The sequence below is a fragment of the Radiomyces spectabilis genome (genome assembly GCF_025331425.1).
Source record: "Radiomyces spectabilis strain NRRL 2753 chromosome Unknown BYT42scaffold_1, whole genome shotgun sequence".
Lineage (NCBI taxonomy): Eukaryota > Fungi > Mucoromycota > Mucoromycetes > Mucorales > Radiomycetaceae > Radiomyces > Radiomyces spectabilis.
In genome coordinates this window covers 1,300,016-1,312,607 of record NW_026251926.1, presented here as the reverse complement: position 1 = coordinate 1,312,607, position 12,592 = coordinate 1,300,016, and the positions used below count along the sequence as shown (strand labels likewise).

General features: G+C 43.1%; 5 protein-coding genes across 5 annotated transcripts; 4 read left to right on the top strand and 1 right to left on the bottom strand.

Annotated features, from left to right (window-relative positions):
- The first annotated feature begins 286 nt into the window (after nucleotides 1-286).
- Nucleotides 287-889, top strand: BYT42DRAFT_552096 (bola protein). The gene is made up of 3 exons (XM_051566341.1): nucleotides 287-490; nucleotides 550-699; nucleotides 769-889. Exons 1-3 carry the CDS (start codon nucleotides 416-418, stop codon nucleotides 811-813), a joined length of 270 nt encoding a protein of 89 aa, XP_051428274.1. The 5' UTR covers nucleotides 287-415; the 3' UTR covers nucleotides 814-889.
- Nucleotides 890-1,024: 135 nt separating this feature from the next.
- BYT42DRAFT_591371 (uncharacterized protein) lies at nucleotides 1,025-2,050 on the top strand (the record flags this gene model as incomplete). Its single annotated transcript, XM_051570535.1, has 2 exons — nucleotides 1,025-1,577; nucleotides 1,641-2,050. 2 exons carry the CDS (start codon nucleotides 1,025-1,027, stop codon nucleotides 2,048-2,050), a joined length of 963 nt encoding a protein of 320 aa, XP_051428273.1.
- Nucleotides 2,051-2,211: 161 nt separating this feature from the next.
- BYT42DRAFT_488086 (Sodium/calcium exchanger protein-domain-containing protein) lies at nucleotides 2,212-5,005 on the bottom strand (the record flags this gene model as incomplete). The annotated part of the gene is made up of 11 exons (XM_051563851.1): nucleotides 2,212-2,453; nucleotides 2,524-2,620; nucleotides 2,691-3,518; nucleotides 3,577-3,701; nucleotides 3,767-4,071; nucleotides 4,147-4,227; nucleotides 4,298-4,356; nucleotides 4,417-4,466; nucleotides 4,516-4,573; nucleotides 4,643-4,783; nucleotides 4,856-5,005. 11 exons carry the CDS (start codon nucleotides 5,003-5,005, stop codon nucleotides 2,212-2,214), a joined length of 2,136 nt encoding a protein of 711 aa, XP_051428272.1.
- Nucleotides 5,006-6,003: 998 nt separating this feature from the next.
- Nucleotides 6,004-7,505, top strand: BYT42DRAFT_552092 (uncharacterized protein). Its single transcript, XM_051566340.1, has 2 exons — nucleotides 6,004-6,313; nucleotides 6,438-7,505. The coding sequence occupies exons 1-2, from the start codon at nucleotides 6,121-6,123 to the stop codon at nucleotides 7,385-7,387; spliced, it is 1,143 nt and encodes a 380-aa protein (XP_051428271.1). The 5' UTR covers nucleotides 6,004-6,120; the 3' UTR covers nucleotides 7,388-7,505.
- Nucleotides 7,506-7,726: 221 nt separating this feature from the next.
- Nucleotides 7,727-12,464, top strand: BYT42DRAFT_541953 (SNF2 family N-terminal domain-containing protein; the record flags this gene model as incomplete). The annotated part of the gene is made up of 24 exons (XM_051565584.1): nucleotides 7,727-7,816; nucleotides 7,876-7,926; nucleotides 7,999-8,061; nucleotides 8,154-8,293; nucleotides 8,369-8,475; nucleotides 8,545-8,645; nucleotides 8,723-8,902; nucleotides 8,977-9,219; nucleotides 9,289-9,399; nucleotides 9,466-9,616; nucleotides 9,684-9,784; nucleotides 9,850-10,054; nucleotides 10,101-10,269; nucleotides 10,331-10,418; nucleotides 10,490-10,586; nucleotides 10,677-10,909; nucleotides 10,973-11,124; nucleotides 11,195-11,261; nucleotides 11,336-11,441; nucleotides 11,494-11,546; nucleotides 11,624-11,688; nucleotides 11,716-11,858; nucleotides 11,932-12,320; nucleotides 12,399-12,464. The coding sequence occupies 24 exons, from the start codon at nucleotides 7,727-7,729 to the stop codon at nucleotides 12,462-12,464; spliced, it is 3,171 nt and encodes a 1,056-aa protein (XP_051428270.1).
- Between the last annotated feature and the right edge of the window lie 128 nt (nucleotides 12,465-12,592).

The following is a 12,592-nucleotide window of genomic DNA, read 5'->3' as shown; positions in this document are numbered from 1 at the left end:
AAACTATCATGCTCTTTCGTTGCTGCAGAAACAGAACAGTGAAAAAAATCGAAACCCCCACAAAAGGTTGAATACTTGCTGTAAGAATGCTTTGTTACTGTAGCGAGGGTCAACATCGTTCTTTTCATAACTTTTCATGAGGGTAATCAATTAGAAGGATATACACAATAAGGTCCTAACTGCATGTCATTGGCTGACTTACACGTAGGATTGACCCATTGGAGCTCGATTCGATTTTTTTTCTGCTGTGGAAGCCCATTTAATTCCCAAAATTTTTTTTTTTTGCATTGCAACAGTCAAAACATTTTGAAGTCAGAAAATCACGACGCCTCCCGTGAAACAGTCGTCACACGTAAAGTTGGCAGACAGGTTCATTTGATTGTCCTTGTTCTTGCTTCGCATATTATTCATCACCATGTCGGATCATTCGGGTGTTACTGCTGAGTCCTTGAAGGCAGCTATTGTAGAACGTTTGGAAGCTGAACATGTGGTATGTATTTACACGGTCAGCCTTTCAGGATAGTCGTTGATTTGAGAAATGGTGTTTAGGACATTGTTGACCTGTCGTCCGGTTGTGGACAGATGTACGAGGTTGTCATCGTATCGCCCTTATTCCGGGAAAAGAGATTGCTCGCTCGTCATAAACTTGTCAATGATAAACTGAAGGAAGAAATCAGCAAAGTACACGCATTTTCGCAGGTAAATGATTTCTCTGCTTTTCCGTTTCTTTATCCAGCCAACTAAAGGGTTTGTCGTCGTTCGTCGCAGAAATCATATACTCCGGAAGAATGGGAAAAAAAGAAGAACGAGTAATAAAAAGGAACGATTTGAATGATTATCACCAAAGTCACCGTTGAAACTCGTGTGTTAACGGTCATTGATTTGCCGTGTAAATGCGTTGGGGGTGGGGAGAGGCGTCAAGTGGGTGGTGTGCATGAACAAAAAGTCACATGGGTTGAAAAGAAAAAAAAAGTCAAGTTCGGTGTCCATACGCTTTCTCGATTATTCTTTATTTCGCTTCCTCATGGCGCGCTGGACCATCAAAGGGCTCCAAGATGGTGTAGATTATGCTATGCATGGCATTCGCTTGGTGCTACAGAATCCTAATCTTCGTACTCATAAATACTTGCGTATTGTTCTGTACTTGTCTGCGTTGTCGTTCATTATATATCTTGTCAGCAACGTTCTTGTCGGCATAGTGCTCTTCATCGCGCAAATAGCGATTTGGCTGACTTCTTCGAAAGATGAGATTCACATGGCCGAACTCATCACAACAACAAGACAAAACATTCGGGATGTCATCGTTATGGTGCCTTTGGTGGGATTAATGCTCATGCGCTATGTCTATCCGAAACCGCTCGATGACCTGTTTATGGAGTCACTCAGATATATTGATTCCCAGCATCCAGACCGAGCCCCGTATGCGCCGGCTTTCCAGAAGCGCAATTACCGCAAAGAAATTTGGCCGCAAATGAAGGGTTACATGAAACGCATGTGGAAGAATTTACGCCTTGGCTTGGTGATTTATGCCCTGTCCTTTATGCCCATTGTCGGCCCCTACGTTTTCCCCGCGGCTGGTAATTCGTGCACAAAAGCGTAAATGCATGACTGTGACTAATCCCTCATATTTTGGTATTTAGCTGCCTATGCTACTTATCGGTCCCTTGGCAACACCCAAGCGGTGGTGGTCGGTATCTGTTTTCTCTTTTTACCACAAGGGGCGACCAAGACTTTGGTACGTGCTTTAATTGGCATGCGTACTTTGATGCGCGAGTTGCTCGAACCTTACTTTGCTCGGATGGGGATGAGTCATAAAGAAAAGCTGAGATGGTTCAGTGGACGGAAGGATGTGCTGTTTGGATTTTCGGCCATCGCTTATATCCTTGTTCGCATACCCTTTGTTGGCGTCATTGGCTACGGCATTTCACAAGCCGCCGCGGCGTATATGCTAACGGCTGTCATTGACCCTCCTCCCGCTGAAGACGCGAAACAATCAGAACAACAGCAACATATTGATCAGCTGAACATCAGCGAAAAGAAAGCCAATTAATATCAAAATAAAACGTTCGTTTTCCGGAGGACCTCTTGCTGATCCTATACGCATTGGTAAATGGGAAATGAGCCGATTTCGTTCCGCGCTTTAATGATACACTTATGCTATACATAACAATTTATTTTGTATCAAAGCAGAGGGTTTGCTTTCAAGTCAAATCAATGACTGATTTCAAGGTATAGGTTAATGACTGTACAGATCAAATAAATGCCAATCCAGGCGTAACCGAACTTTCGAGACATTCGGAAACCGTTCAGCGGCACCAAGATAAGGGAAGATACAAGCACAATGAGCAGGCCGATGGCCGAAACAAGGATGGTAGACGAAACTTCAATGGCATAAGGTTCTTCGCGCTGTAGTGTAACATATGTAGCCCCAAGGCCTACACCGAGCATAATATCTGTAAAACAGTTAATTGTGGGTCAGTTAACTTGTTTGATACCACAGATTTCGCAAATGATTTTCCTTACTCAACATGGGTCCACCAAAGCAAGCACTCATTGCCATGAGCGGAAAGCCCAGCTTCGCCATGGTCACATTGGCGACGAAATCGCCCAGGCTGTTTCCCTATCGTGTCATCGCAGTGGAAACTGTCAGTTAAAAGAAATATGGGCAATGAGTTTCGGGGCAAGCTTACCATGGCGAAAACCGTGAGACCTAAAATTGCATCACTCACGCCTATGGCCATGCCAATCACCTGTAATACGCCGACGACTTCATTGGCGATAACGTAAATCCATACGACTGCAATAACGAAACCGACAAAGCACATCATCCAATAGAGTCGAGGTCGCATATGATCGGACGTAGTGAACAGAAAAGCCGCCGATGTCAAACCACTCACCGCCACTACAATAGGTAGGATAATGACGGGACGCGCGATCCCTGTCATCGATAGGACAACCGCCACAAAGATGGGTGAACACAAAAGGTGAGTGGCAGTGAGCCATCGGCACCAAGAAGGCAGTTCTTCATCGGCATCGCCAAACGCCATGGCGCCGGTTTCCTCTTCTACGGGGTCCTCAAGCATAGCGAGCGCATCATCATCGAGCTGAATGCCGTTTTTACTTTCCAAAGCATCTTCCTTAACGACAGGTAGAGTAATCACTAAAAGGAACAGTACGGGGGCGGAAATCAGCGAGCTGATCTTGCTAAAGAGCGGTTTCCGTCGGAAATTCCAAAGAGAGGGGAATAGGTGACGACGAACGTCTTGGTAAAACCTTTGCCTCGGGGTCAATTCGTTCTGCAGCTCATTGGTCGGCGTTGGAGATAATCCAGGGCTGTCAGGAGAGACGGCATCCGGGTCATCGGCGTTTGACGTTTCGGCTGGCTGCCGCTGTGTCAGAGGCACGGTATTAGAGGCTCGTCGTGCTCCTCGCAACATACTCTCCCGTCGTCGTCGAATGTTACGTATGTGATGATATCCAGGGATAGCATTTTGCAATGAGTGAACAACATCTTGGAACTAAGTTCCTTCCTAATCAATATCTCTCGCATAGGTACAATGCCCAATCCTGTCTTACTTCTATAGCTGAAAACAGCGACGTGCGGATGCGTAGCTTTGGATGCAACGGATTTCGATGCTGTCGATAATCGCTTTGGTATCCTTCTACCTCGAATCCTTCGTCATATAATTCCATTTCATCCTCTTGAAGTACCGGTTCTAGAGATCATCGATGAGTGAAATCTGATCGAAGCAAGACTTGAGCTAACTGCTACCTTCAAACGCGTGACCTCGCAAGATAAGATCATCGATGTCGTTTCCTGTTTCTTCATATTCCAACCGTGCACGCTGAACGAGGTTTTGATAAGCCGATCGACGCTTCATGTAGTAATTGCCAGCAACTACGGTCGATACGTATACGAGATAAAAGACGATCAATAGGATGGATTCATATAAATGGATCAAGCCATCGGCCACAATGATCATCACTAGCACGATCGCCAAAGTGAAAAAAGAAACATCGCGCAGAAAGCCAAATTTTTTCGCCCTGAATGGTTTGTTCGCACACATGCATCTAGGTAATTAATTGCGTTGAGATGGCAATTTTCCTCGGAACCGTGGCCGAATAAACCCCAATCCCTCAACTCACCCTGCAACCACACTGACAATAAACGCTGCGGCACCGATCAACTCGCCTAGGGCTAACGAACCCATATTGGATTGCATGGCACTATAAGAAGAAAGGGAGTCATGAGACACATGCAACCAATTACTCTTTTTTTTTTTTTTTTTTTTTTTACCTAAAGGTTGAAAACAAGTCGGGCGACCCGTTGCCTAACGCAAGAAAGGTCACGCCAGTCTACATGAGCGGCGGATGTCAGTTCATTGTCGAGATTTTTTTATATAGGCTAATTCTTACTAAGCTTTCGGAAAGATGCAAGGCAGTGGCAATCGTCTGTAAGTTCGGACCTGAATTGATATTTAACAATCTATCAATTCCTTGGCGCATAAAACTTACAGAAAAAATCGGATGCGGCAATCCCGACAAAGCCAAATAGGAATAACAACCATGCGCACTACTCCCCATTGGCAATCCGTTAACTCCATGTTGATACACCACGGCAAAATATGTCGACTATACTTACAAAAATGACAAAGAGAAAAGACCTTCCAATTGGAGATGCACAGAAATAGATTTGGATATAGTTGATCAATCCCGGGACGGCGTCAGAGCAATGCTGCATGACATAGGCACACTGATCGTCATACTGATATACATTATCGCACTATCATACGAAAAAAAAGCTATTGAGGACGTGCTGCTACGAATGCACGACTGACTCTCGCTTTTGTCATACCTCTCTTTCGGATAGTGACGAGGCTAATTCAGTGCGTTTTACGAGTAATGACGAACCATGTGATTTATGAGCGCTCTCCCATGAAAAGGACAATAACTTAAGAAATGCGAATACGGAAACCAAAAGGAGTGTCGTACGTCCTATCGACATCGACGCTTTATCCAGAGGGCAGTGGTGGACAGCATGAAAAGGGCACTTTGCCCATTTTGAATCGACGCCCGCAGCTTGCACGTCACATTACAACTCCGGCAAAGACGCTTTTGCCCATGGCACAGCAAGCTCGCCACTTTCGTCTTCTCACATACGACAATTCATTTTTAATTGGAGGTAGGTAGGAAGTGGCGCCAGACTGCTATAGTAAATCCCAATAATATTGATTATATAAGCATTATTCGCAAGTCCACAATGACAAAGATCATTATGCATTTATCGAAAAAATAGCTTTTCTCCGACATTTGACTCGCGTTCAAAAGCCGGACAACAGCTTTTATTGCAGGTGAGTATAGCAATGTATGATTATGTGATGAGTTTAAGACTTGTACACTTGGCTGTCCAATGGGGTAAGAGACCGAAAGTCAGGACATAGCCATGCGAGATTTTGGTATCACCAAAAAATACAAAAGATACGGGTCTACTTTGTCAATCCTGTTTCGCAATAAAAACTTATGAATGGTCCATTCAGACATCGAGTTTAAATTTCTAGTTATCACCTATTCCATATACAACATCTGACATAATCATAATGACAACGTCATCCTTGTCAACCGCAGACTGAATGCAATGGACAGATTAAATGATCTCGAGGTGCTGATCAAACGTCTTCGCAATCTATGAGTCAGCACAAAAAGACTGGATGCAAAAAGATCTTCTCTTAAAATATAACCAGGGAGAACCCGTCTATAATCTGGACCGCAAAAAGGAAATTCATTCCGTATAAGCATATTTGGGGCAAGTGCACTAGTTTTTCCGGTCCGCCGGCTTGCATCCTTATCAGCACCATTTTGAAACGCAGCAGTGGGTTTGGCTAGTTTTCCGGCAAAATATGATCGTGGGACTTTTTGACTGAGTGAAGATTATGCTCTGGAATGGCAACTCATGTGAATAATAAGCTTAGATCCAAAAACATGCTTTTAAACTCTATCATTCCTTTTTTTTTAACTCGTTTTCCATATTTTTTCTTTTGGCGTGTGTGCGAAACGATCTAACGAAACTTGTGTTGTCTGTGTGTCCCCTCTTCATATTAACCTGCCCCATTATTCCCTAAAATGACGGTCATGGATACCTTCAAAGGGCAGAAACATGCTCCCACCCTTTTTGATATTTGTTTTGCACCACAGTATTACAATCATGCCCGAAAGATCGAATGTTATCCCGGATCGGTTTTTGAGGGCGATGTCAAAATAACCCTTGCCGAACCGTTGCCTGCGCAACACCTGAAACTCGTATTCAAGGCAGTAGGTGAGTCACTTGGCAACCCCAGATCATCTTGCTCTCTTTTTTGTGGGCACATTGAAAATTGTATTCTAGTTGTCATGATGATATTGCTTCCAATTTTTTCTTCAGTATTGATTTGCTTCTCTAGAAAGAGTCAACTACGATGCCATGGGATGGGAAAAGATCAAAAACGACGATGGACGCTTGTTTGCTGTGCGCACTACTCTGTGGGGTTCTTCAGCAACGCGCGCCGCACCGTGGCCAGTTCTGGAAGCAGGAGAACATCGATTCCCTTTTGTGTGCGAAATGCCTTTAATCAATTATCCACCTTCGTTTGATCATTATCTCATTGCGACTACGTTTACGCTAATTGCATCGCTAGAACGACCAGGCGAAACGTCCTTCTACACCGCGCCATTCAACGTCCATTTTTACCCCATTCTCGAAACCAGCCCGCAAAAGCCATTGAGTGCTTTCCAAAAAGAGACACAGATCACGGCCCGCATACACGCTCGTCTCCGATTACCGAGTGTTTCCTTCAACCTTCTTGAGACCAAGCATATACCCATTGCCCTTACACTTCAGTCCACTCAATCATCACCGGATAAATATGAATTCCCGATCTCCAATATTCGCCTTTATTTGAAGAGATACATCACCATTGTCCACAAAACATTCTCTCGCACCGAAGCCTTGACCATTACCCATTTAGAGCATCGTTTGTCGCATAATTCTGCTGTCGATATCATGACCTCTCTCCCAATACCATATTATCAAGCGCCTACAACCACCTATTCCAATCGATTCACTGTAGAATATAAACTTTGCGTTAGCGTGAAAATACGGCACGGACCACTGGTGACCAGAAAAAAAATCTTTGCTATCCCCATCACATTTGGCACCTTGATGCCGGGAGCTCAATTACCACCCGATTTGATGTCATACGCCGAAACGTGGGTGATCGAAGATACCTCGTTGCGTACCAAACCTAAATTCCTGCGACACACGCCTATGAACGATCAACCTCAATTGCCAGCCTACGATTTAATTCGGCCGCCATCGTATAAAACGGTGGCTTCCGACATTCCTGTTTCTTGATCTCTCTCACATTAGCATTTTTGATCATCTTTCCTCTGCATAATAGCAACATTTATTGTAGTATTTATTTTTTCAGAACCCCAATAAAAAGGGTCATCGTTATCCATGATGCCAGCTGGGAATGTCATTCACCTTTCGCAGTCCCTTTTCTCAGTCGCGCAATGTCGGTTGCAGTCACGCAAACGTATCTCAAATTGCAAATTGGGAAATTGTGCTTTGAGGATTTGCTCTTTCTCTTGCAAACATTCCACATGTCTGAAGCTGAAGTAAAGGTTCGATACTCATTCTATAAACAAGCTGTAAACTCACTTGAGCCGCATGTTACTGACATTTTCTGACATGTCACAGGTCGATCCTATGGCCGTAGATCAGATTAATGATCACAATGATCAGCCTACCGATACACCTACCGATACGCCCACCGATTATGTAGGTCATCTCAGTTCACTGATTGACCGATAGCAAAAACGTTAATTATTTTCCTGCAGGCGAGCCCATTAAACCCTTCTCAAGGTCCAGCCACGCCACAAACGGCATCGGTAAGTTTTGGACGATCCATGCCGTTTTGGCACGCTAGTGACTCGCGCTCATTTTTTTTCTCATATTGTTAGGATGTCGAATCAGGAGCATCAACACCGATGGTGCTAAACAAGAAACAGAGCGAAGAGTCTCTTGTACGTTTTCTTTTCTCTGCGATTTTTTTCAGTCCTACACAATCCGCATTGGCTCACCTTGTCGCGATCTTCTTATTTTTGGTGCGTTTTAGTATGAGACGCGTCTGAAGCGTTACCGATATCTTTTGGGCCAGACGGAATTATTTGCCCATTTTTTGAACTTGAAAGATGTCAAGGACGACGCAATGCGAACGGTCTTAAAGGAGGAAGAAATGCACAAATCAGAAGAGGGGTAAACGCGTCATCAGAAAAGGATTGTCACGTATCATTTCTCATTGACACTTTTGATATTTTTCTCAAACCACAGATCCAGACGTAGACGTAAAACCGAAAAAGAAGAAGACGAGGAAATATTAAAGGACGAATCTGGAGCCTCTAGTGAACAATTGACGGTGTTTACCGAATCACCGAGCTGTAAGCCTTTATAATTTTTATCGCATAGATTTAAATTGTAGCACAGACTGATATCTTTCATGCCATTAGATGTCACCGGTGGTACCTTGAGAGACTATCAGGTACAAGGCTTGAATTGGATGATCTCCCTCTATGAAAACGGCATCAATGGAATTCTTGCGGATGAGATGGTATGATGTCGTCTATCAATATGTGATGCGCAGTATGGATTCTATTCTATGGTCACTGACAAAATGTCTATCTCCAGGGTTTGGGAAAAACGCTCCAGACCATCTCGTTTCTCGGTTATTTGAAGCATGTCCGAGGCATTGCCGGTCCTCATCTCGTCGTTGTACCCAAATCCACCTTGCATAACTGGAGCAACGAATTTAAAAAATGGGTACCCGACTTTAATGCCTTTGTTTTCCACGGAGACAAGGAACACAGGGTAAATACATCTTCCAGCAAGCACTATCAATGCATCAAAACTCATTTGCCTTAAATTTTTTTTTTTTCATGTAGGCCGAATTGATCAAATCACGCATTCAACCACTTGATTTTGAAGTATGCATTACTTCATATGAGATTTGTCTGATGGAGAAAACGCAGCTCAAGAAGATTTCCTGGGAATACATCATCATTGACGAAGCGCATCGTATCAAGAACGAAAATTCCATGCTGTCGCAAATTGTGCGTATTCTTCAGTCAAAACACCGCATGTTGATCACCGGTACACCGCTGCAAAACAACCTTCACGAACTTTGGGTAAGTTTTTTTGATAAGCAATATCCATGATATTTTTGTCATTCACCCTACTCACGATTATCGATCAAGGCGCTTCTGAATTTCTTGCTTCCTGACGTTTTCAGCTCGTCCGAGGTTTTCGATGAGTGGTTTGAAAAGCAGGGTGGCGATCAAAAGAAGATTGTTGAGCAATTGCATAAAGTAAGTACTCTGATAATCTATTGATATTATCTGTGCTTTGTGATCTGATCGATCTTTGTTTGTAAGGTATTGCGACCTTTCTTATTGAGACGTATCAAGTCGGATGTTGAAAAATCGCTGTTGCCCAAGAAGGAGATCAATATTTATGTGAAAATGAGCCCCATGCAACGCCAGTGGTATCAACGAATCCTTGAAAAGGATATTGACGCTATCAACGGTAAGCTTGGGTACCGAGCATGGGCCAAACTAAATATGCATGCTGATCGTTGTGGCTGATTTACTAGGCGCGGTCGGTATGTCCAAAAGGGAAGGAAAAACGAGACTGCTCAATATTGTCATGCAGCTCCGTAAATGCTGCAATCATCCTTACCTCTTTGATGGCGCCGTAAGTATTAGAGCGGCTAGAAAAAAAAGGATCAGTTGCAGGAAAAATTAAACTGGAGGAATTAGGAACCTGGTCCGCCATATACCACGGATCAACACATCGTGGACAATGCGGGCAAAATGCTTGTCTTGGACAAGTTGCTCACAAGATTCAAAGCTCAAGGTTCACGCGTTTTGCTTTTCAGTCAAATGAGTCGCGTCTTGGATATCTTGGAAGATTACTGTTGGTGGAAAGGCTATGGTAATGTCTTGACGTCGCTCGGTGTCATTTGTAAATAACAAAATACTGATAACACGATCCGCGCTGTTACCAATAGGCTATTGTCGTATTGACGGTCAGACTGGACAAGAAGAGCGTATCGATGCCATTGATGAATACAACAAACCTGACAGCGACAAGTTTATCTTTTTATTGACCACCCGCGCAGGTGGCCTGGGTATCAATTTGACCTCGGCTGACATTGTTATTCTCTACGACAGCGATTGGTGCGTATTCCTCGAATGATGACAGAACCTGTTCACAGCATGTTGACATGAATTGATATAGGAACCCTCAAGTGGATCTTCAAGCGATGGATCGTGCGCATCGTATCGGTCAAACGAAGCAAGTATACGTGTTCCGACTTGTCACTGAGGTATATCAAGAATGATCATTGTTTGTGTCACTGTGAGCTATCATTCTCATGGCGCCAATTCGATATATTAGAACGCTATTGAAGAAAAGGTGCTCGAGAGAGCCGCGCAAAAGCTGCGATTAGATCAGCTGGTTATCCAACAAGGTCGCATGATGCCACAACAAAAAGGTACGAATATATAATTTGTGTGATCGGACCGAGTGACAACATATCGACAATTCATTTGCTCCATTTCTTTCTCTATTTAAAAAAAATAAGCGGCCAGCAAAGATGAGCTCTTGACCATGATTCAACATGGTGCGGAAAAGATTTTCAAAGAAGCCGAAACCGACGATGATACAAACTACGACGACATTGACGAAATTCTGCGCCAAGGCGAAGAGAAGACAGCGGAATTGAACAAGAAATATTCCAATTATAATATAGACGACCTTAAAAACTTTACATCGGAAAGTGCCTACCAATGGAATGGTCAGGACTGGAGTAACAAGGTAAGTGACGAGCCGTTATAATGTCGTTATTTGCGGATACTCAAAAAAATACTTTATTGCTAGCGTAAAGCGGCGGGTATTGGTCTCTCTTGGCTTGGTCCGGCCAAACGCGAGCGTAAGGCAAACTATGCCGTCGATGATTACTACAAAGAGGCGCTCCGTATATCACACAAAACTCCATCCACCAAAGCGCCTCGTCCGAAACGTTATGCCATGTCAGTATATTTTTTTTCTCGCTTTCAATTTTGAATATAATACTAACACTTTTTAATTTTGGATCTTTAGTGAGGATTTCCAATTCTTCCCGCCGCGTTTAGCCGATTTGAATGAGAAGGACACGTTGTACTTGAGGGTAAAGGGTCTTACTTTTTTGGTTTTTTTTATTTATTTGTTTCCATGTTGATTTGAGCTTACACTGGCGAGTAGAAATCGCTCGGTTACAAAATCCCACCGGTAGCTGATACAGGTGATGCAGAAGAAATGGAGGCCTTGGAAAACGAAAGGGCAGAAGAACAACAAAAGATCGATGAAGGTTGGTCCCCGGAACTCGTCACTTGATTGCAGGTCATCTAACGCATCAATAGCCGAACCATTAACGGAGAAAGAAGAAGAAGAACGCAAGACATTATATGCAAAGGTAATTATTTGACATAGTTGCAGCCTGCATTGACCCAACATCGATTTATTGAGTACTGACCCATGAATAACTCTTAGGGATTTTCTAATTGGAGCAAAAAGGATTTCTATAGCTTTATCAACGCTTGCGCAAAATATGGCAGGTAACGACTATTCTCACGGACCAAAAGCTTTTTGGATTCCTTGATTCATTGTGTTTCCTACGTTTCCAGACAAAACTTGGCGGCCATTGTTACCGAAATTGAAGGCAAAACCTTGGATGAAGTAAAGAAATATTCCAAAGTGTTTTGGTCCCGATATAAAGAAATAGCAGGTATGTTCAGGATATCCCTTTCAGAAGATCGGCTTGGATGCTAAACGTGTGCAATTCTTTTTTTTTCAAACAGATTATGATAGACAAATTTCAAAAATCGAAAAAGGCGAAAACGAATTAGAGAAACAGGCCGAAATCCAAGAACAATTGACGGAAAAAGTGGCCCGTCATCGTATGCCTTTACAGCAGTTGAAGATTCACTATACGCAGCCTACCAAAGGCAAACATTATACAGAAGAAGAGGATCGATTCCTGGTAGTGATGTTGGAAAAATATGGTTACGGCACAGAAAATGTGTATGACTATATTCGTCGCGAAATCAGGGAATCGCCGTTATTCCGTTTTGATTGGTTCCTCAAATCAAGGACATCTCAAGAAATCGCAAGGAGATGCAACACTCTGATCGGATTGATCCAGAAAGAAAATGCGGAAATCGAAGAACGATATAGAGAAGAGAAAAAGGTAAAAAAAAAAGCCGCAATAATCAAATGCTATACCGAAAAATTTTACTGAATCACTATTTTTATTTTGTTTCTGAAGAAGAAGAAAGGTGGACGATCCAAATCAAGCACACCGGTGCCCAGTAGTCGATCACGACGTCGTTAATTAGCAAGCTACTTCTCTCTTTTTTTTTAATTTCCTTTTTATCAAGCTCCCATTTTCATGCATTCCTGTTAATTTTTGGGCAAAATATTATTGCCATCTCTCTGATCCATCATTTTCTAATCTCTGTT